This window comes from Dromiciops gliroides, chromosome 2 (assembly GCF_019393635.1).
Source record: "Dromiciops gliroides isolate mDroGli1 chromosome 2, mDroGli1.pri, whole genome shotgun sequence".
NCBI lineage: Eukaryota > Metazoa > Chordata > Mammalia > Microbiotheria > Microbiotheriidae > Dromiciops > Dromiciops gliroides.
In genome coordinates, this window is record NC_057862.1 from 280,861,159 (window position 1) to 280,886,501 (window position 25,343).

Genomic DNA, 25,343 nt, shown 5'->3' on the forward strand with positions numbered 1-25,343 from the left:
AACAAAGACACAATTCTCAAGAGTTACAAGTATCTTCTTCCTATGTAAGGGATGCAAACATTTTAACCTTATTAAGTAATGTTTTTTCCTGTTTATCTTTTCATGCTTCTCTTGAGTCTTGTATTTGTAGACTGAATTTTCTGTTCAGTTATGGGCTTTTCATTTGAAAAGTTTTAAAGACCCCTATATCATTGAATGCCCATCTTTTCCCCTGTAATATCATGTTTAATTTTGGTAGGTCGTACATTCTTGTTTGTAATCCCAGTTCCTATGCCCTCCAGAATATCATATTCCAAGCCCTCTGATCCTTTAATGTTGAAGTTTCCAGGTCTTTTGCAATTCTAATTATTGTTCCTTGATATTTAAATTGTTTCTTTCTGTCTGCTTGCAGTATTTTCTCCTTTACTTGATAGTTCTGGAATTTAGCTACAATATCCCTTGGAGTTTTCCTTTTGCGGGTCTCTTTCAGGAGGTGATTGGTGGATTCTTTCAATGACTACTTTTTCCTCTGGTTGTAAGACATTGGGGGTAGTTCTCCTTGATAATGTCATGAAACATGCTGTCTAGGCTCTTTTATTGACCATGGTCCTCAGGTAATCCGATTATTTTTATATTGTCCCTCCTGGATCTATTTTCCAGGTCTGTTATTTTTCTGAAGAGGTATTTTATGTTTTCTTCTATGTTTATATTCTTTTGATTCTGCTTTACTTCTTACTGTTGTCTCATTGAGTCATTATCTTCCATCTGCTTAATTCTAATTCTTAGGGAATTATTCTCCTTTTCCAATTTTATTTAAGGCATTATCTTCTTTTACAAAGTTATTGACTTTCTCTTGCATAACTCTCATTTCTTTTCCCAATTTTTCTTCTACTTCTCTTATTTGGTTTGTAAAATCCTTTTTGAACTCTTCCAGGAGGGTTTTTACCTGGTCTCAAGACCAATTCTTCCCCTTTGAGGTTTCACATGTAGGAGTTTTATCATTCTTGTCTTCCTCTGAAGTTGTTTTGATCTTTCCTGTCACCATAGTAACTGTCAATGGTAAGGGTTCTTTTTTGTTTCTTATTCATATATATATATATGTATGTATTAGCTTCTTTTGTGCCTTTTTAAGGTTGATTTCTGCTCCTGGGGTACAGTGTGCACTGTCCAGAGCTTCTTTTCCTGGGAGCCAGGGACTGAGTCACCAGCTTTCTGCTCTGAGGCATCAGCAGCTTGTGGCTTCTCACTGCACTGGAGTGGTGCAGGCGCAGCCTGTTGGGTAGCAGATACCCTAGCTATCAGATTGCCTTCTGCATTGGGGGTGGAGGTCTCACAACTGGCCTGCTGTGCCACTAGCTTGCTGGCCAAGACCACAGGTCCTCAGCTGCTGATCTGTGATGTGACTAAGGGCCTTTTGCTAGCTTGCCCAGACGCCCTCTGCACTGAGCTGTGCTCTCCTTTTAACCAGATGAAACAACCTTTCCTGAAGATCTTCTAGGGTTGGGGGGGGGGGGGCGGGGTGTGCAGGTTTTACAGCTCCAGAATCTGTTGAAAGGCTTAATTTAACATTGTTTCTGAGGGAAATTTGGGAGAGCTCAGGCAGCTTCCTGGTTTCACTCTGCCATCTTGGCCTCCCCCTCTGAAACTCTGGAGCATTTCTTTACATATTTGATAGGGGACCTCTGATTTCTTGATATTAGTCAGTACAAAGGTTCATACAGATATATCATTTAAATATGAACTTTACGTAAAATCCACATTGAATCATTATAATAAGTCATTACCTATTAATTATCAAGTCCTTGTCACTATAACTATGTGAAACATTCACTTAGCTCCATTGGTTTTTTTGTGTTTTGTTTTGTTTGCGGGGAAAGCTGTACAGACCTGTAATCTGATCAGTGTGGGAAACTGGCATGGAAATTCCTTCCGCCAATAATGATCAGCGACTCATCTGTACCTGACGCCTTAGAGAACGCTGCCTGGGGAAACTGTGAGGTTAAGTGACTTGCCCAATCACACAGTCCTGTCAGTGACAGGACCTAAGTTCCTGCCTCCAAATCTGGCAGTCTAAACCACTTGACTGTGCTGCTTCTCAAAGCTCCACTGTTGGATGTAAGCAAAAACTTCTGATACCCTTAAAAAGTTAGTAAAAGAGAATTTCAAACTGAGCTAAAGGAATAGAGTTTTTGTAATGAAAGTTACAAAAAGTTCCGATGACTTACAAGATTTGCTATAATTTCCTTGCTATTTCCCTTTAGGATCACTGCTATGAGACTTCTTTGGTTCTTGACCTACTCATGCCTTCACAAGTTTCTCATTCCTAACTCTTTGAAAGGTACAAAGCTCCCCAAAATTCAGAAATTTCCAGAAACCATTCAGATTGCTTATTACCCCTCTATGACTCAGAATCTATTTATTTAAATGTCTTTCCTTTCTCACTTGCTTAAATTCCAAGAGGAAGTACAGTGTAGCATGAACTTGGAGCACTAATTATGAGAATGACTTCCCCTCTCTGGGTTTCAGTTTCCCAATATTCAAAATAAAAAAGTTGGAATATGTTTTCCAAGCAATTCTTCTGGTTTTTGTTTTAAAAGAATGGTCTCTGCATAGGGGGTAGAATGTAATATTGGAAAGGTAGGAAGAGGTCAGATTATGATGAGCTTTACATGCCAAACAAAGGACTTTATCTTTGATGCAGGAGGTAATAGGTAACTCAAGTAGACTGGGGTGGGGTGAAGGGAGTAAAGGAATGACTCCACTTTAGGAAAAACCCCTTACTAGCTGTGTAGATGAATTGAAGTGGTGAGGGACTTGAGTCAGGGAGACCATTAGAGGGTTGTTGTAAAAGTCTAAGTGAAAGGTAATGAGGACCTATACTAGGGTGACGGCTTGTATAATAGAGAAAAGGAAGCATGAGAAATATTGTAGAGAAAGATATTACAAGATTTGACAACTGATTGCATCTATACAATGAGTGAGAGAGAGAAGTTTGTAAACATGGCTGATGGATGGTGGTGCCCTCCACAATGATAGGGAAATTTAGAATTGGGAAGGGTTTGGGTAAAGATAACGAATTCCATTTAATTATATCCCACTTTTCCTTTGCCCTATTTTAATGCTTAGTACCCTTTTGCTTCCTTCTGATTTTGTAAGGCCCCAACTTTGGGCTTCCCTAACAGTGACTCCATGCTTTATGCTTTTACCAACTTACTACCCTATATCAAAAATTACTGGTCCCATGTTCTATTCCTATAAGGTCTTCATCTCTAATATATAATATAAAAAATTAATCTATACTAAGGTGTTTAAAAAAAAAAGGATGGTCTCTGATACTGTGTTTGGATGTTACAGCATCTTAGAGGAAGGATACCTTATCAAAAATGTGATCCTTGTTCTATTACAACCATTCTGAAATCTATGAAGGGCATTTGTGCTTTACAGACATGACCTAATTTATCTGTATATCATTTAGGTTTTTGGTATAAGTACCTTTGTTTTGCTGAATAGAACACTGTCACTGCAAAATCCCTTTTTCTAAATTATTGTAGATACTTATTAAGTCCTTTTTACTCCTACAATTAAAGAAGTATAGAAGTCTATTTGATCACTGGTAAAAAGGGTGTGATCTAGCTTCTGATCTAAAATCTGTGGCCATATGGGCTAAGCCCATGTAATATTTTGGTTTGTAAACCACAACATTCAAATGACAAATAAATCCAATATAGTATAGCTCACACTTAACTCAGTAAGCTAAATAGGGAGCCAGAGAGAATAGTGCTGTGACTGCCAATCCTGTTGTTTCAAGTTTATGTGCCTACTGACAAATCCATTTATGCTACAACACACTTTCTATACCTAGAAAGAAGAGAGTCCCAATGTATGATTTCATTGGTATAGGGAACTATCAAGTGAGGAAACTCTTGCCAATGGAGGCTAATACTTTCTTATAGTCTTGGAAGGTTGCCAAGAGTAGTTGCATCAAATTCAAATAGAAACATATTTTTACTGGTCACATAGTCACTTAGAAAATCACCAATTAAAAGTATATAACTTGTACTGTATTTTTATTTTGTTAAACATTTCCCAAATACATTTTCATCTGGTCCCTGCACTTGGGAGTTTTGACATCTCTGGCAAGAGCACTGAGAGGGTTAAGGACTTGCCCAGGGTTACACAGATGGTAACTCTGTTAAAAGTGAGATCTGAAACCAGGTCTTCTTGGTCTTCTAACTACAAAAGAGAAATTCTCAAATATGAAGATAAATTGTTATGATCATAGAAGATATTTATCATTAGTTACTTATGTAATGGGGGAAAATGGGGTATGGGTTTGGGATAGGGGTTGGGGTTCTTAGGAATTCCTCTTGAAAGAATTACACCCTCTTACACACAAAAGTAGTTAGAATAAGGTGGTAGTTTATTTAGGGGCAGGGGAAGGGAAGGGGGGAGGGAAGGGAAACCATGACAGAAATCCTTGGACTTCTCATGGGGAGATAGGTACAAAGCATGTAGCTCAGAGGTACCAATCTCCTCAAGCAAGAGATTAGCAGGTACTTTTATAGAGGACTGATGGGGGGAGGGGTGACCATTTGACTGTGGAAAGTTCCTTTAGTGAGGGAGGACCATCCCCCACTGGTGGTAGCTGGGGGAATTGGGTGAGGAGTGGATGACCATCCCCCACTGGTAGTGACCAGAGGAATTGGGTGAGGGGTGGCTATGGATCCCTCTTCAGGACACAAAGGCCAAAGTCACACCCAAATTTATCTCCCCAGGGTAAGGGAGACCAGAATGAAGGATGGGAATCTGAAGCTAGCTCAGTCCGATTTGGTTCCACTTTTCTCTCTAGGCGAATCTGTCCTCTGGTTTAGCTTCTCAAGGACAAGATTCCTTGTGTGCCCCAGAGAACTTCTGGGGTGCTCTGCACCCCATGACACTTATATGGGGATAATTTCCATTCAAGGTAGATCTTCAATTTTATTAAAATTATGATGTAAGGGTAATATCCTTACCTTGCAGAATTCATAAATCTTTTCGAATTTATATAATATTGTCAAGCATACCAATGTATTTATAAAAGTCAAACCTCTGGCTTGAGTTTTTAGTGCTCAATTTGCCAGATACCATATTTGTGCATTCCAAAAATTATTTCTGATATTCAAGAGAGAAGTTTTTACTTTTCATTATTAGGTACTAAATTTAGTTGGTTTACCTCTGTATTAAATGTGTGACTGAAACTGATCCAGACAAAAATTCAAATCATTTTAATATTTAATAACTTATTATAAAACATCTTTATCATAGTATAAGACAAACCAGAAATTTCAAAGTTATTTTGTCATGTGAATTATCTTCAACATATTTTGTAGTCAAGATTTTGGTATTATTTGCATGTGGTTTGCAAGATGTTAAACAGAAGCAGCAGCTTTATCAATAAATTGAGCCAGTTTTACATCTCTCTTGGTCAGTCCACCACAGTCATGTGAAGTAAGAGTTATCTGGACCTAAAGGAAAGAAAACTTATTAACAACTTATCAAATTCTTTATTTTTACTATACTTTACTAGGACAGATCGTTGATCTAATATTAAATATTTGCATGACAATTTAAAGAACAAAGGAGCTTTTTTGAAAGTGCTTTACATATTTGCATTATGTGAAAATAACTGCAGTTTCTAAACACAACAAAACCAAATAAGGAAATTCCATTATAATGTGAACTCTACCATGCTGCTAACAGCTGACTTGGGATAAAAACCTTTTTTCATGTGTCAAGTCAATTTAATTGCTAGTCTCAACCTTTCCTCTTAAGAAAAAAAGCAATTACTTAAGTAGGGTTTCAGACCTTTAAGTTTAATTAGGCCACTGAAGAGAGTTAAGTCATTAAAAATATAGGATCTTGATTAATTTGTTTAAAAGCACATCTCTAAAAAAAAGGGGTGGGACAAGAAAAAGGAGTCACTTCCTGGCAGACTAGTTGATAAATGAAATAGAATTTTATCCATTAGCAGAGGCAGCTAGGAGAACAGTCTAGCTTGATATCAAGCTGTTCTGAGTGACTCCAACAAAATACACAAACACACACACACACACACACACACAGATAGATTAGATAGAAAGAGTGGGGGGGATGGAAGGAAGGAAGGAAGGAGAGAGAGAGAGTGAGAGAGAGAGGCAGAGAGATATTAATTAATCTGGGTTGAGCGGATCGTTCCCTGCCTACCTCCAGGTAACTATATGTGTGACTCAACACTTGGGTCCTTTGGAGATGACTTCCTGGCTACTTCTGATACTCAGTGCTGACACTTTAGTCTAATGCCTGAATGATTCCCAAGCCCAAGAGCCCAATATGATTGGAGAACACCCAGAATCAGGAAAGCTGGTACGCTAGGGGAGCAGCAGTCAGGGTGCCAAAGAAGTTATAACAGTGCACAGTTAGGGGAAATTCCTTCCTCACCACCACCACCCACATACACATATGCTCACCATTTCCAGGGGACACCTGAGTTAAGTAACAATGTCAGCATTCCCACCTGACTGCTCTTCAAACATGGACCACAGAATCTAAGTTTGAGTCAGAAATTTGCACAAAACTACCAGTGGGTCAGTGAATCTAAGATGGGATCTGAAAGACTGGCTTCTTCCCAAAACGACTAGGGGCACAGGCTGGGAAGCTGGTGAAAGATTAATTTAAGACCAGAAAGATGGTGAAATTTATCTGAATAAAGTGAAGCCAAAGCAAACTAGTGGAGATCTGTATTAGCTTTGTCATGTAAATGTGTAGTGATGAGGATGGAGTGAGGAAGGGAGCCTATTAGTTGATTTTCAGAAGTTCCACATGGGCTGGTTCCGACAGAAGGTCACCCTTGTCTTATGTCCTGCCATACTATCTATCCCTCCCAACTACTTCAGCCACCTTTTATCTTGTAAAGTGAAAGATTAGAAAGGAAACCAGTTTTGGTTTAATTACTTTTAATCCTAGCCCTGAGTGTGACTTGATGCAAGGTATATTGGGTGGTAATTAAAATCAACTGCATCATGTAATTTCTCCCTTATTCAGGAATTTAGCCCTATAAGAAGTAAGATAGATTAATAAAGATGCTTACAAATCAGATTCACATTTAGAATTGGGACCTGGGAAAGCTAGGTGGCACAGTGGATAGAGCACTGGCCCTAGATTCAGGAGGACCTGAGTTCAAATCCAGCCTCAGACACTTAACACTTACTAGCTGTGTGACCCTGGGCAAGTCACTTAACCCCAATTGCCTCACCAAAAAAAAAAAAAAAAAAAGGTGGGACCTAATTTGACTACCTTTGACTTATATTAATTTCAATAGAAGAAAAATATAAAATAAAGTTAACTAGTAAAAATGTTACTAAATTGAAATATTATACATGAACTATAAACTTTGAAGAAAGAGAACAAGAAAGAGGAAGAGAAGACAGTAGCAGGAAAAAGAAGGAAAAAGGCTAGGATTTATATAGTGCCTACTATGTGCCTGCCACTTTCCTAAGCACTTTACAAATATTACCTCATTTGATCCTTACAACAACCCTTGGAGGTAGATACTATTACAATCCCCATTTTACAGTTCAGGAACTAAGTCAAGTTAAGTGTTTGGAGCTACATTTGCACTTAGGTCTTCCTGACTTGAGGTATAGCACTCTATCCACTGAGTCATCTATCTGCCACCTATAATAAAGTATATATGCCTAATGAGAAAGGAAGAACCTAATAGAATTTGGATTCTTGGAAATAATTTCATAATTATTGTGTGTGCATGTGTGTATATACACACAAACAGCTACATATGAATATTTATAATACATATTGGTTTTTATCCTTCAAAAGCAAAGAGGACCATGACATCAGGGTGATTTCATGACTTACAGTGATTTGGATTTAAATGAGGAAGGGCAGTGCAAGGTCACCAAATGCACTCTCTTCTTCAGAGCTACCCGGGTCCAGTAGAGATGGCCCCAGATGTTTTAAGGCAATTGGGGTTAAGTGACTTGCTCAGGGTCACACAACTAGTAAGTGTCTGAGGTCAGATTTTAACTCAAGTCCTCCCAACTTAAGGATCAGTGCTCTATCTACTGTACTAGTTGCCCACAAACATACATACACATACATATATACATGTGTGTATATTGTGTGTTATGTTGTATTATGTTGTGTTGTTATATGTGATGTGATATGAGATATAGATAGATAGGTAGATGGATAGATAGATAGATAGATATCCATTTAAAACTAAAGTCTGATATCACACACTTAAAAAAAGAAACAAAACAGAAAATGCCTTCTAAGGTACCAGATTCACAGATCCATACAAGGTAAAATAAAAGAATGCAAGAGAAACGGATTGCTTAAAATATGCATTTACAATCACCAAAAAATAAAATAATGAACTGACCTTGTTATACACATTGAACCATTCAGGGTGGTGATTCATCTTTTCTGCTTGTAGTGCAACTCGGGACATAAATCCAAAAGCCTAAGAAGAGATAAGAGTAACCATACTTTCTCTAGCACTGAATCAGTTGTGTAAAAAAATTTAACCAGATAAAAGATATCACTAGAGTGGGCAGCTAGGTGGCGCAGTGAATAAAGCACCAGCCTTGGATTCAGGAGGGCCTGAGTTCAAATCTGACCTCAGACACTTGACACTTACTACCTGTGTGACCCTGGGCAAGTCACTTAACCCTCAATGCCCCACCAAAAAAAAAGAGATATTACTAGAATCCTCACAAAAACCTGAAGGAAACACACAGACACACAAGTTAACTCCCTCAGGGTATGGGATCTACAATGACAAAGAGGGATTTTAACTTATGAAAGTTATAAACCAGAAAACTACTCTCACTCAATGACCTATCTGGACATTTTAACTGTCTATAGAATGAGGGACTCAAAAATAATGTACCTGCAACTTTCCAACAGCAAACAGGATCCAGTTGTGCCTTACATCTACAACTGCGGAGGCTTACTCCCTGGTCAGACATGTAAAGGGTACTACTTTTCTGTATGTTACAGATTTTTTTTAAGTTACCAATTATTAAACTGGACAAACCATTAAGCTCTTCCAGTTGACTTAAATGCAAAATGCCTGTTACAAAAAAGAACACTTCCCCATCTACCTACTAACCTCCCTTAATAATATGTTGTTGTGATAAGATTAAAAGATTTTCTTTAATCATTTTAACAATGTGACCAGTAAAATGGCACATTCTCCAGGCCCCTGTTACCCTCTAACCCTCCAGAAAAAAGAATTATGCACCAGATGTAAAGCAATTACAGCTGAACTGTTAAGACAAAGAAGAGAGCACCCCAACCAGGAAGAATTCTAATCCTTCAAGAAACTGCTCAATAGGCACCCTTCCCCACCAACCTGTAGGCCCTGTATCCTGGGTCCCCCTCAGGATTCTCACTGCTACACACTCTTCTAGAATATCCTCACCTGGCAACAAGAAAAAGATGCCAATACTACCGAACCATTGGAGAAGGAAGGAGAATGATGAAAATATGCTGTCTTCTACAGAGGGCCTAGGCCTAAGTTTGAAACCCATAAGGCTGTAGGCACTTTGTACCCAAACACCCTTGCCACACCCTGCAAAAATAGCAGATAATGTTTCAGCTGTGTCATGAGAAGGAAAAAGGGGAGAGCCAAAAGAGAAATTGGAGTGGGAAGTCAGCAAGCATGGCTACCCTGAGCCTAAATAAAAGGAAACAAACTCAGCTAATGCCACTCCAAGCCCCACAAAGTAAGCCTAGAAGCCTAGACCAAACTCTATATCCTTCAACCTGTGGCTTAACCTTGGGAAAACACCAATCAACTGTAATGATTGGAATGACGCCATCTGCTGGAGACTTACTGTAGAAAAGCTCTTCCATGAGCAGAAGGCCTCTGAAGGCAAGCCATGCGGTCAAGGTCCTTAGCGTCAGGAAGTGACATTTATTCGTGGGTACTGTCTATCAAGGCCACCAGCCAATCAACTTGAGGAGCCTCCCATTTCTGGGAGGAGGACACGAAGTAGGAAGCGGACACGGGTGAAGGAGTTCTGGCTCTTTTTGATTTCTGACCTCGCCATGGTGAGTCGGATGATAGGGTCTCTTAGAAATAGTTAGATTTTTACCTTTCTCTCTGATCCTAATGCTCTTTAATAAATACTTAAACACTTAAATACTCTTGCTAAAGCTTATAATTTATTGGCGACCACTCATTAGATTTTTAGATAGTATAGCTAGAATTTTAGCCCCTTATAGTTTGGCTAACCAAGAAAAGGAAAGCTGAAACCTCCATCTTCTTTTTTTTGTTTTGTTTTTGTTTTTGTTTTGCAATAGGGGTTAGGTGACTTGCCCAGCTAGTAAGTGTCAAGTGTCTGAGGCCGGATTTGAACTCAAATACTCCTGAATCCAGGGCCGGTGCTTTATCCACTGCACCACCTAGCTTCCCCCAAACCTCCATCTTCTAATCTTCTGGTTGGGTAAGAAATTTCCCCTACCCTGTCCCTTTGTGGTCGCCAAAACTTGTAAGGGGCTAAAATTCTAGCTATACTATCCAAAATCTAATGAGTGATTGCCAATAAATTATAAGCTTTAGCAAGAGTATTTAAGTGTTTAAGTATTTATTAAAGAGCATTAGGATCAGAGAGAAAGGTAAAAATCTGCCCTCAGAAACCTCCTCCTCATGGCAGAGTTTTTCTACAGTAAGTCTCCAGCCGGTGGCATCATTCCAATCGTTACACAACAAAGAGGAAGGAATCAGAAAATGATGGATGAATATAAGAGGCCTAGAACACTAAAGATTTCAGGAGGAAAATCCCTTAAAAAAAAAAAAAACAGAACAAACTGAGGGTTCGAAAACAAGGTTGAGTACTAAATTCTCAAAGAAATTTCTAGTGCTCTCAACAAATATTTTAAGACAAATAAAAACGATCCAATGTTTCATAAATATAGAACATTATGAACTCTTATGAGTATAGAACAAGAAAAATTTCAGAATGGTTCAACAGAAATTAAATCTGTAATAAAAACTAGAAATGAAGACAGCTCACAACTTAGAACCCCAAATACATTCTTTTAAAATCTAAGACATGACAAAAACTCAGAAGAAGACAACAAAGACAAAACTGGTACATCCAAAGCCTTGAAGAAAAATGTGAATAACAACTCAGGTTCAAAAAGAACTCCTGGTATAAGTTCAAAAAGGCTTTTTAAAATCAAATAAGAGAGGCTGAGGAAAAATTAGGAAAAGAAATGAGTGATGCAAGAAAACCATGAAAAAAGTCAACAGCTTGGTAAAAGAGGTACAAAAAATACTGAAGAAAACAACACCTTTTAAAGCAAAATTGGGGGGCAGCTAGGTGGTGCAGTAGATAAAGCACTGGCCCTGGACTCAGGAGGACCTGAGTTCAAATCCAGCCTCAGACACTTGACATTTACTAGCTGTGTGAGCCTGGGCAAGTCACTTAACCCTCATTGCCCCACAAAAAAACAAACAAACAAAAAAACTAAATGGGGAAGTTTGTGGTTTATCATACTGACAATAGGAAACCAATGGAGTTAGTTAAGTAGGAGAATCAAATGATCAGATTTGTGCTTAAGGAAAATTTTGCCAGGAAGCATAGAGAATGGACAGGAAAAAGGAAAGATTTGAGGCATGGGAAACAAATTAGGAAGCTGTTGTAATAATCTAAGTGACAGATGATGAGAACTTGAACTAAATTAGTAATAGTATAACTGTACAGAAGGTGTCAAATGTGAACAATGTTGTGAAGGTAAAAATAGTAAAACCTAGCAACTGACTGGATACTTCGAGTGAAGGAAAATGAAGAGTTTAGGATAATGATAGATCATGAAACTAAGATACTAGAAGGATAACCTCAACAGAAATACAGAAGTTGGGAAGAGGGGTGTGTGTGTGTGTTTAAGCATGATGAGTTAAAGATGTCTAGGACATCAAGCTGAAGCTCAAGGGAGAGATTCAGGAGTCACTAACATGGAGATGAATTCAATCCATGAAAGCTGATGAGGTTATCAAGATAATTTACAAAGTAGAGACACAGAAGAATTTTTTAAAATATTTTTTTTAAAAAAAGGTATTTGGGGCAGCTAGATGGCACAGTGGACAGAGCACCGGCCCTATATTCAGGAGGACCTGAGTTCAAATCCGACCTCAGACATTTAACACTTACTAGCTGTGTGACCCTGGGCAAGTCACTTAACCCCAATTGCCTCACAAAAAACAAACAAAAAAAAAAAAGGATTAATCTAAAACCACAAGTTAGCATTACAGGAATGAAAGCAAGGCCACCCCTTTCCCACTATTATTTGAGATATTTCTAGAAATGCTAGAAGTAGCAATAGCACAAGAAAAAAGAGAATAAAAGCATAAAGATGAGAAAAGAGGAGACAAAATTATCCCCATTAGGAATAATTAAATGAGTTGTGATACATGATTGTAATGGAATACTATCGTGCCATAAAAAAGGATAAAGCAGAATGATTTCAGAAAAACCTAGAAAGACTTATATGAATTGATGCAAATTGAAATGAGTAGGACCAGGAGAACAATGTACACAGAAAAAGCAATATTGTAAGATAAGCAGCTGTGAATGACTTAGCTATTTTCATCATTATCCAAAAGAATTCCAAAGGACTCCTGATGAAAAATGTTATCTACCACTAGAGAAAGAACTAATGGATTCTGAATACAGATCAAAGCATACTGTTTTTTTTTTTCATTTATTTTTATGGTAGGGTGTTTTTGGTCTGTCTTTTCTTCTATAACATAACTAATATGTAAATGTTTTGCATGATTTCACATGTATAACCTATATAAAATTGCTTACCATCTCAGAGAGGGAAGAGAGTAGGGAGGGTGTGAATTCAGAACTCGAAATTTGAAAAAACATTAAAAATTGTTTCTACATGTAATTTGTAAAAAAGTAAAATATTATTTTAAAAACTATTCCCATTAGCTGATAGCATGATAATTTACTGAGAAAATCCTAGGGAATCAGCAAAGAAATTAAATGAGATGATCAATATCTCCAGTAGAGTAAGTAGCAAAGTAAACCCACAAAAATTAATAGCATTTCCATAAAGGAATAATAAAATTCCATTCAAAATAGCTATAAAATGAACACAATATCTGGAAGTTAAGTACCCAAAGTATACTCAATACCTGCACTGATATAATTAGAAAATGTTCCTTAAAGAAATAAAGAACAAGGTAAATAACTGGAAGAATAGTGAGTTCTCATGACTGGACCTAGCCAATATAATAAAAATGATAATATTGCTGGTCATTTACACATTTAATGCTAAACCAAATTGTCAAGGGGATACATTACCAAGGTAAACAAAAAATAAAACTTCATTTGGAGGAACAAAAGGTCTGCAATATAAAGAGAAATTATGGAACAAGGCATGAACGTGGGAAAGCAAACTATATTATAAGGCAATAATCACCAAAACCATTTAGTACTGGTTAAACTATAGAAAAGTAGATCATTTTAAACCTATCTATATGATTGACAGGGAAATGACAATGTTGGAGGGGATGTGGAAAAATTGGGACACTAATTCATTGTTGGTGGAACCGTGAGCTGATCTAACCATTTTGGAGAGCAATCTGGAATTATGCCCAAAGAGTTATTAAACTGCCTATAACCAACCCTCTGACCCATCAATACTGCTGCTTAAGTCTATTTCCAAAGATGTTTAGGGAAAAAAGTAAAAGAACTTATATGGTCTAAAATATTTATAACAGCTCTCTTTGTGGTGGCAAAGAACAGGAAATTGCAAGGATGCCCAACAACTGGGGAATAGCTGAACAAGTTGTGGCATATGATCGTGATGGAATACTACTGTGCTATAAGAAATGATGAGCTCAATGATTTTAGAAAAACATGGACAGACTTGCATGAAATAATGAAGAGCAAAATGAACAGAACCAAGAGAATGCTGTATATAGTAATAGCAATATTATGTTAAGAACAACTGAGCAACTAAGTCACTCTGACTATTATAAATACCAAAATTAACTACAAAGAAACTATGAAGGAAGACATTATTTGCAACCAGAGAAAGAGCTGATAAAAGTATGTATAGGGGGCAGCTAGGTAGAGCAGTGGATAAAGCACCGGCCCTTGATTCAGGAGGACCTGAGTTCAAATCCGGCCTCAGACACTTGATACTTACTAGCTGTGTGACCCTGGACAAGTCACTTAACCCCCATTGCCCCGCAAAAAAAAAAAAAGGATAGAATGATTTTGCATAGATAGATAGATACACACACACACACACACACACACACACACATACACATATGTATATATTTGTGTCTAATGATAGCCATCTCTAGAGCAGAGGGGCAGAGAAGGAAGAAAAAAAGGGAAAAAAAATTACAAGATAACTTTAATATATACATATACATATATGCATATACATATACTTTAATATATATATGTACATAATAGATTTGTAATTTCATGTGCAAGTATCTTTTTTTATTCCACTATGTTATGAAAAGGCTTGTCTTATTTCATAAGCTCAAAATAAAATAAAATTTTTAAAAATAAATGTATGTATGGCATGCTTTAAGATTTAAAAATGTAGATCAATGTAACAGACTACACAAGGAAGTAGGAAATTACTGACTCAAAAGCCTTAAGTTCAATAAAAGAAAAAACATAAATTATTAAGAACTCTCTATCTGACAATAATTTTATGGGTAAAATAAAAAGCAGTCTGAGAGAAATCAAATATAAACAGCTACATTATACCATACAATATGATGAACTCAAAATGGATATATAATCTGGATATTAAAGATTAAAAAATTAGAACAAAACTAATTCAGCTATGGATAGAGGATAAATTCTTAACCATATAAGGGAAAGAGTCAATTCCAAAGATAAAATAGATGGCTTTTATTTTATGAAATTGGAAAGCTTCTGCATGAACAAAATTAACGCCACAAGAATAAGAAAGGAAAAAATTATTTGTCACAAGGCATGGCTCTTTGATAGGTGGTAGGAGGAAGTTTATGGGGTATATTTAGGCAATATAAAGACAAAATAAATCTGTTTTTTAAAATTTCTTAGAAAGGAGAGCAATTGACTAGAGAGGGGAAAAATCACATCGAATCATTGATGATGCAATTACTAAAGCTTCTAAACAAAGTTCTCAAAAAGAAAACTATAAATCATTAATAACAATATGAAAGAATACTCCAAATCACTATTAATAAAAGAAATGCAAATTTAAACAATTCTGAGGTTTCACCTCACACCCTGCTGAGATGACAAAAGTTAAGAAATAATGAAAGAAGGGGCAGCTAGGTGGTACAGTGGATAGAGCACTGGCCCTGGATTCAGGAGGACCTGAGTTCAAATCCGGCCTCAGACACTTAACACTGACTAGCTGTGTGACCCTGGGCAAGTCACTTAACCCCAACTGCCTCACAAAAAAAAAAAAAAACAATAATAATAATGAAAGTAAAGTGATCAAAATAATGCACTGCTGGTAGAGCTGTGTGATTTGCCCAACCATTTAGAAAAGCAATTTGGAATCAGGCAAAGAAGGTAACTAAAATGTCCACATACCATCTGACATAAACATTCTACTACTTGATATATGCACCACCCCCTCCCTGCCAAAGGAGTCCATGACAAAACAGCTCCATGTACACCAAAATATCTATAGCAACACTTTTTGTGGGAAGCCTATCTAACTGGGAAATGACTAAACAAGATGTAGGACATGAATGCAATCAAATATTATTATACCATAAGAAACACTCAACAAGTATTTATCAAGGGTTTGCCATGTGCCAGGCACTATACCAAAGTCTACAGGGAAGCATTGGAAGATTTATATGAACTGATTTAAAATAGAGTAAGAAGAATTTCAGAAAAATGTTTATCAAGCACTCACTATTTGACAGACATTATGCTAAAAACACAACAATGTATATGCAAAGAATAGTAATGATAAAAAAGAAACTGAAGGCTACAAAAGAAATGTGACCAATCTTGGTCCCAAGGAGATATGAGAAAGCACCTCCCTGTGCTTCTTTGAAAAGGTTTGGAATACGGGTGTTAAACTTTTCATATAATGTCAGATCTTTTCAATACATTAGTTATCTTCGGTGATATATGTTTTTCCCTCTTTATTATTCTGTTATAAGGGAATAGTCTCTGGAAAGAGATGGAGGAATTACATTGGGAAATGTAGATGATATTAAAAAGATATCAATAAAAATTTACTTTAAGAAAAAAGTAAAGCACCCCTCCCCATGCCTCCCCCAATACATTTTAACCATGCATAAACAAAGGAGTTTACTTAACTCAAGACACTTAACTGCCTAATTGAGTCCTTCCTGCCAATGCATGGCTGCAGTTATTTAAAAGCAATAGGATCTTTGTACAGAAGAAATTCAAGGAGATGAGAGTTGGACTTCTAAAACCATAGACTTCATCACAGAGGACACAAAGAGAAAGAAGCAGCTGATTTTTGTCTCAGCATCATGTGAAAAACAGACATATATTATGTTTACTAAGGAGGGAACAAATGTGGCTTAACGGAAAAGGTTTGCTTTCAAATTTTTAAGAGAATTATGTAAATAATAGTAAAGTTTGTCCTTATTATGTCTGAAAGCCGGACAGGCTTAGTAAGACTTGAATGTGATGGCCCATTAGAGTAGAATTCCCATAGTTGTTCCTCTGTCATCCATATAAATATATTCACCTCCTTTAACCCATGAAGAAAAAAAAAAACATAGTCTTTACTAGTAATATTCTTGGAATTTCACATTTGCATTTCTGAAATGCATGCATTTATGTCAGCAAACATGTCTATTAATGATGACAAGTAAGAAAGATGATACTTTCAATACCTATTCTATGTAATTTGGAAAGACAGATCATCTCAAAATAAAGTCTTATCATTAATTTCTATTATTAAGGTTAAACCCAAAAAGTTTTCCATGTAAGGTAAAGAATTTTTTTTTACTAAATCCATTTTAAAAGTTACATCCAAGTAGAGAAAACACATTCTCTCCACTATTTTATAATATGATTTAACTCAAATTTACTGAAACTTACTTAAGAGGAAGGGAAGAAAACATTTGCCAGGAGGAAAAAATGAAATCACACGTGAAAACCAGTTTTAGTTACTTAAAAGTTGTAACGATTTAAAATATTTAGTGCCCCATAATACTCATATCATTTTGAAAGATTAAGCCCTGTCCAGCTTCCAACCTAATCACAAATTCACTGTCAAAAGAATTTAGCAAAAGCCTATCTGCACAAGAAGCTGTAAAAAAACCAATTTGATAGATAATGTCTTTGATCCCCTAGGAGTGTAGGATTTAACAAAGTTCTTGAGCCATTTTTCCCCTTATGTTATTAGCATCAATAGATATGCAAACATTGATCACTAAGAATAATTTTATTGGCAATTAATTTAGGTAAAATCAGATATTTCAAAGGAAATACATAGGAAATACACCCCCTACACAGGCCATGTTTTCTTTCCCTGAACATTTCTGATCTTAGGGAATATTATGAAATGCTTTAAAGTCTAAAAAGAAGCTTTGAATCATTTTGGTTTCCTAAAACATTGATAAATCAGACTGAGGACTAAGATGATGGATTTAGAGCTGGAAGGAACCTTAAAGGTCATTTACTCCAATCTCCTGCTTTTACAGATGAACGAACTAAGGCCAGCAGAGGTGAAATGTCTTGCCAAAGGCACACAGGTAGGATAAAAAAAATGTAAGCAAGACCTTGGAAGCAGCCCTTTCCATGATACAGAAGAGTTAGCTAAAGGCAATAACAACCATCCATTGATAGGGCCTATTTTCAGAAAAAAACACACAAGCCAATACAAATATAACTTGAAAAAATAAATGAACAGACTATGAGAGATCCCAAATTTGGGGCTTTCCCTAGTTACTTTTCACTTGAGCAGGAATAACAAAATTGTCTGTGATTGAAACAGAATTCACTCCTAAAACTTACTTTAGAAAAGTACAGGGGCAGCTAGGTGGTGCAGTGGATGGAACACCAGCCCTGGATTCAGGAGGACCTGAGTTCAAATCTGGCCTCAGACACTTAACACTTACTAGCTGTGTGACCCTGGGCAAGTCACCCCAACTGCCTCACAAAAAAAAAAAAAATAAAAAAGTACAAATAACCTAGGCTGGTAACAGAAAGCTACCTATGAGCCACCTTCCCTTTTAGCAGCACAGACCAATTATAGAAATATAAATAATCCTCAAATGAAGAGCATCCTCAATAGTACTTGGCTTTCAAATTAAAATAAAATCACTTTTATGGGACTTAGATGAGTGAAAATGAAGTAGCAAGAATCTTAAAGGTCAGACTTCTGACTACCCTGAAGGGCCTGGAGGGGCCAGGAATGGAGGGGCAGATGTTCAAACATCAAGTTCAACAAAAGGAAAAGAATGTTCTTGCTGAACAAAACTATAAATAAAATCTGAACATACATAAATACTGGTGAAAAACTATATAGTGAAGCAGATCTGCTACTCAAGAAAAAGAACTGTATATGGGAAGAGAGAAAAACAAGGTCTGAGAGCTCCTTAAGAGTAGCCAAAATTAAAGCATCAAGTTCCTGAAAAGATTAATTTTTATGTTATCTTAGAAGTAAAAGACTGCCCTGAATCCCTGAAATGAACAATACATGCAAATGAAGACTCCACTGTTAAAACGATTCTGCATAGCTCACAATGCATGTAACCTGGTTCATATTAAAATATTTTGGCTCATGGTAACGTCTTGACATATGCCTACCTGTTGAGGTGGATTTTAAGGACCAGTTTGAAGCACAGTTTGTATATGCTCTATGATCTATTGTGCCCCAGTCATTTCAAAGACACATATGGTCAACAAAGAACATATAATGGTTGATAATAGCTTCAGTCTTTCCTCAATGGCAAATTACAAACATTTTAAGAACAAATCAATGAATGCATGATGAAGTATGACTTTTTAAGTCACATGGCCATTCTGAGGAATGTTAGTGTTACAATCATGGTAAATCAGACCAATGAAGTTTGTCATTTGGAAATCTCCAAACTATCAGCAATTAAAAAGTTTTTCCCTGAACCTCAAATCAACTCTTCTCTGTAGCTTTCATTCTCTTTAAAATTCCTTTTGATTTATTTTTGTCAATGTGAATAAGTATACCACAAAATTATGAAACTATCATAAAAAAAAAACAAAAAAAAAGGCCTGTATAAATCTGAAAAATATTTAGCAGTACCCTGAATATAAAAATGCAATACCAATGAAGATTGCTAAGGCTTAACTTCTTGCACAATGTTTGCAACCTTGAATTATATGCAAAGCATTTTCTTTGATATAAGTTCTTTAAATCTGCTGCTGTCTTTTATATTTTGATTATAGACCATTTTAATTATGCACTAAAAAAGAACATCTCCCTCTAAGAAAATGAGCACCAACTACACAGTCATTTCCCCAATGCAATCTCCATTAAGCCTCTAAATACTTCCTTTACTAATTCGATGAATTAGAACTCTATTGTTTATGAATCACCTTTGTGTTTGAGGGTCCATAACCCTACTTTTATAAAATACAATTGCTATGGAAGGAAATGATATTTATGTCTGATTAGAAATGAAAACACTATTACATAAATCAGCTTGGGCATTTCTTCACGTCTTGAAACATGATCGGCAATTTGGTCTAATTGGTGATCAAGGAAACTATCTTGTGATCAATTAAAGTAATTACCAGATTCCGGCAACACAACCTACCTTAATTTCAGCTAGAGTCTGCACTTCTTCAACTTTAATTAAAAATAATGAAAATTATTAAGCAGTCTGCAGGGCAAGATCATTGCCAAGCACATGTGTGTCATATGACAAGACCTTTCCTTGGTACTAGTGGCTTACCAACATATAAACATTCTTTATACACCAAGAGTCAGCAAAATGTTTGAGCCAGAACAAAATTACATATCACACTATGGCCTTAACATAGATATACTCTTTATTCACAGATATAACATCACTGCTAGAAGAATATAAAGGTTTAATTTGTAAATAATGTCACAAAATTCAGAAAAGCTAGAAATACAGGAATTGTTAGGGACAGATCAAACATTCACTCTATCATGAATTTTTTTTTCATTATGACCTAAAGCATCAATAATTCAAGGCTAATTCTATGGCTGACAAGGGTAATTCCTGCCTCTTGCAGATAACCAGTTTGAAAACCATTGAAATTCACTTTTGGAAGGTTCAGCCAAAAATTATCTGAAAAGTTGTAACTTTGTTCTTTTTCCTAAATGTGGTGCTTAAAGGTACAAATCCACTAAAGAACTGAGTCATTTACCAGTGATCATCTTAACTATACATCAAGGCTGAAGGATGAAAGTCTGAGGCAAGCATAAGAGACAGTTAGAGGCAAATTCTGCAGGTTAGCAGAAACAGTAAATTCCTAACCAAATACTTGGCCCTGATACATCTTTATCCTTGTTTGATCTTTAACTGGGTTCAAAATCTCAAGTGCTTCAGATGGAGTATATTTAGCTCTGAAAGAACTTTTAATATTGGCTGGATAACCAATGCCAAAGGAGAAAGCAAGGAAGTTGCCTAGTCTATACAGAAGGCTCTTCTAGGCAGCTAGGTGGTATACTAGATAAGAGTGCCAGATCTTGGGGGGGGGGGGGGGTAGGGGAAGAGTGCCAGTTCTAGAATCAGAAAGACCTAAATTTGAATTTTATATGAGACATTTACTAGCTGTGGTACCCTGGGTAAGTAACTTAACTTCTGTATGCCTCAGTTTCCTCCACTGTAGAATGAAGATCATAACAGTCCATACCTCCCAGGGTTGTTATGAGGATCAAATAAGGTAATATTTATAAAACACTTGGCACAGTGCCCAGAACATAACAGGCACTTAATAAATGCTTGTTACCTTTCCTTCTCCCCTCCATCCTAGATTAACTCTCCTGCCTCTGCTAAGGTCATAAATATACAAGCTTCCAAAGTTGAAACACCACCATAAAGTTCCCCACCCCATCTCCAGACTCTTGGGATAGTCTTCCTTTTTAAAAAAAAAAAGATGTTTTATATATATATGTGTGTGTGTGTGTGTGTGTGTGTGTATGTATATGTATACATACATACACACACACACACATATATATATACATACACACATATATATAGGCAATAAGGCTGAGTATGACAACTCTCATCAAAACTTTTATAAAATTTTACCTAAATTTTACAAAATAAACAATAATTTCCCCTTATGATAGAGGATGTTTTCATTACTTTATCAATCCCTCTTCTGTTCTTTCCCCAAGCGGTGAAATTTCAGTGTAATTTACCATAACAATACATTCCCACTGATAATATTCTGTGGGTTTTTTCCATGAAACAATCTAAATATAAAATGGCCATGTATGGATACAATTTAATATAACGTCTCTTCATTTTGCTAGAAATCAGCCTAAGTGTTATGCTGTATACTGAGCAGACACTTTGGTTGAAAGTGAGTTGAAGTTGTCTTTTTCCTGAGAAGGCACTGTTTATTTCTAAATTCTCCTACAGTAACAAATTTTCTATTACATTTCTCCATTTGCATCAGCCCCATCTCTCAACCTGATTATAGCCACCTTGAGTTACTCACAGTTCCTCAATTTATGCTAGGTTTGATATCAATAAAATTTCACTAGCTTACTACCTATTTTCTGCTCCAAATACCATTTGAAAAACTTTTAAAATAGCCATCTCTGAGGGATCTGACTAGTTTTTACTATAATAGTTCCCTACTCATTTAATTCATTTGTTGATGGGCATGGGCATAGATATATCCACCACCACCCCATAATTAATTTCTCTTCTCTCTCTGGGCTTGCTCATTCACTTCAACCTGCACTCATGCTAGCAAGGTTAGGGTTTCTCAAAGAAGCATAGCAACACTGCCACAACTCACTCTAAGAATCCTAGATGTGACATTGTTCAGGGGGAGCTATGAGTTTACTAATCATCTCATTTAAACAAACAAGCTAAAATGACATTAACTCAATCATCAGACATTATTAAATAATGTAAAACAAGAATAATCATAACAGTCCACCTGTAAATTTGGGTCACACTCTCCCACCAATGCACACAATGGTCAGGGAAAAACAAAAACTTAAAGAAATCCAAAAGAGAGTATATGAGTAAGGAAACCCACGTGCCCAGGGCAAGGCACCATTCTCAAATTGTATGTCTTTGGTCTTCTTGGGGTAAGTAGGTACGGTCTACACCAAAAGTCACCTGCTGAATATGCCTCTTCTTTGCTGACTGCTCTATTCAAATTGCTATTTGGCCGGGCTGCAAGGCAGTATTTAGCTTTTTTGGTCAAAAAGCCCTTTCCCTAAGCCAGGGATCAGCAGAGCTATTCAGGTCTGCTCTCTTAACTGGACTTTTGAGGGGTTTTCCTCTGTCAAGCACTACGTGGTAGCAAAAGGCAAGTAAGCCTTTCTTTTACCTAATCAATTCTATTAACAAACAGTATTTTTTTTTTCTGACAAGTAAGTTCCTAATAGTCAAGTTTTTCTTCGAATTGGCTCAGCTCCCAACAGCAGAAGCAAAGCCGGTCCTCAATCATTCAGTAAACATTGGTTCAATGCCTACTATGTATCAGGCACTGTGCTAAAGTCTAGGAATACAAAGAAAAGTAAAAAATGGTTCCCTGCTCTCTAGAAGTTTACCATCTAATATAATAATAATAATAACCACAACAACAACAACAATAACAATAATAACATTCCAGTCAGTTCAGCCATGGAACAATGCAGACTAAGCTCTTCTCCAAGTTTTCAGTTCAGCTGCTTTTCTATGAGCCATATTTTCAACTGGACTCTGGTAGGCTCAACAGGAAACAGTTTCCACTCCTCTTGTTTCTACCCTGCTTCTGCTTCTGCTTCTTTAATCACTGACTATCTCTTGCTTTGAATGAGCATATATCTATAGGAAGTGACTCACCTCTACCTTAGAGTGAGAAACCTAAATTCCTATTTTTTTCGACAATGCCATAAACAGGCAATATACAATTTCCTATACTCACCAAAATTATGGTTAATCAGTTTTCCAGCTACCAACCTTAAAGTCCTCCTCATCATAGTCATATGTAAAGCAGCTGCTGGAAAGCAAAAAAATTTGGATATCTTTGTCTTCAGTAAGTAAGTACCTTTCTCTGTGAACTGTTTTCTCTCAGGTCCTCTTAGAACTATATTTCTCCCCAAGTACTGCTTTCTTAAAGGATCTCTCAGAACTGTACATGTTTCTGTCCCTTTCCACAAATAAAATTGGCCAAATCCGAAAGGAGTAGGGCCGAACATTGGCATTTGCCATCAGATGGTTAAAACTGACTTTTGTGACTCTCTGGATCCAGTATTATTAATAGCACACCTCATGGTGGGGTGGTAATACACCAAGAATAGTGGGGATGACAGAGTCCTTCATATAATGATTATAACTTTTCACTTATTAATATACACAAATATCAACAAACTTTGTATTCCTCTAATAATGACAGTTTACTCTGGAATATTTTTGCACTTTTCAGCAAGTTATATATGGATAGGGGCAGCTAGGTGGTGCAGTGGATAAAGCAACAGCCCTGGATTCAGGAGGACCTGAGTTCAGATCCGGCCTCAGACACTTGACACTAGCTGTGTGACCCTGGGCAAGTCACTTAATCCTCATTATTGCCCCGCCCAAAAAAAAAAAAAGTTATATATGGATATGTAACAGAATTGTTCCAGGTTTGTGAAACCATAGGGACTAGACCCATGATTTCATTCATACCTGGAATTCCTGGATGAAAAAACTCTCTCTACCAATATAAACCATTGCCTTCTCTGCAAGTGATAGTCTTAGAGATGTCAAACTCAAGCTTGCCAGGTAACAAATTAAATGTAACTGGGGAAATGTTTGACAAATTAAATAAAAATAAGACAATACAGATAATGTTAATCTGTGGTTTTCTAAGTCAATATACCAGCAGGGATTCAATTTGAGCATGATGCCACTGGCCTAGAGTATTGAAAAGCTAAGTGACTCACCATGGTTCATGCAGAGAGTAGGTGTCAGACATGGGACTTGAACCTAGGACTTCCTAGCTAAGGTCAGATCTCTATCTATCACTCCAGGCTGCCTCTCTATGCTCTCATAGTTTGACTAACTTGAATGTGAGGTCACTAAAATTAACAAAAACATTGTTCATAGAGATGTTTACCAGAACAAAAAAAGCAAGAAGACAGTGAATTGGTTTTATGATAAAAGATCTTCTAATATATAAATTACAAATTTCTATATGACATTTCCTGTTGCAGAAAAATTCAAGGTTTGAGTATAACTCCTTCCTCCAAAACCGTAATACCGAGAGCCTTATTCTCAGACTGGGTCAGCATTAAAGTGAAAGAAAAAATATTATACTCCCCTCAGCTTCATCATAAAAAAAGCATTTGGGTCAAAAGGTAAAAAAAAATGACCAAGGAAACTAAGAAGTAGGTATTTACCCCCAAACTATGAACACCAAATTTGGATTCACAGCACATTATATAGATTTCTGGTAAATTCTGTAAATTCCATCTGTATAATCTAGTCAATGAATTTAAGAAGTCTATAAATTTTTTCAACTAATCTTTCCCCCTCATATCTTAAACTGGGACCCATTTCTTCTTTTAATCATTTATAAACATAACTTCTGATTGATTTTCCAAATGTAATGAGACTCTAGCAATGCAAATACTACAATGCATCTCTAGAACAAAATAGTCTGACATTATACTACATAAAAGCTAGTCTTGAAAAAAACAAACCTCCAAATATCTCAGCAATTTAACAGATCTTTTTTATTTATGTGTTTTTCAGTGCCCAAGTTATGAAGTAAGAAAAATCCCTGGTGCTGTTAAAGCATTCTTGGATTCAACTGAAGCAAATCACAAATATATTAAGTATTTATTCCAAACCTGTTATGAGGTTTAAGGAAAAACTTATCTTCACCACTACTGAAAACTGATTTTTATTTTAAATAATATTAACAAAAGAACAATCTCAGGACTCTGGACTGGTAGAAAACTTTAACATCAATGGCTTTAGTTTAGTCTTAAGAAAATCTAGTGGGGTCATCACATTGCAAGAAACCAAAAACTTCAGAGTTCTATGATTTCTGACTCTCTCTGTGGCCTTGGTCCAAGTCACTTAGCCTCTCTCATCTCAATTATTTCACTTGTAAGCCTAAGAAACTACTACTTATTGTCCTCAAAATTGATTAGAACTTCTAAAATGCTTTAGCGCC

At 36.4% G+C, this 25,343-nt stretch overlaps 1 protein-coding gene across 3 annotated transcripts in view; it reads right to left on the reverse strand.

Annotated features, from left to right (window-relative positions):
- Positions 1–4,803: 4,803 nt before the first annotated feature.
- Positions 4,804–25,343, reverse strand: part of PCBD2 (pterin-4 alpha-carbinolamine dehydratase 2) — a 50,393-nt gene continuing 29,853 nt past the window's right edge. For all 3 annotated transcript variants that reach the window (XM_043989068.1, XM_043989067.1, XM_043989069.1), the window contains 2 exons: positions 8,396–8,476; positions 4,804–5,483 (listed from right to left, as the gene is read on the reverse strand). In XM_043989068.1, the coding sequence (XP_043845003.1) occupies positions 5,388–5,483; positions 8,396–8,476 (177 nt within the window). In that variant the 3' untranslated portion in view covers positions 4,804–5,387. The remainder of the gene's footprint in view (positions 5,484–8,395; positions 8,477–25,343) is intronic.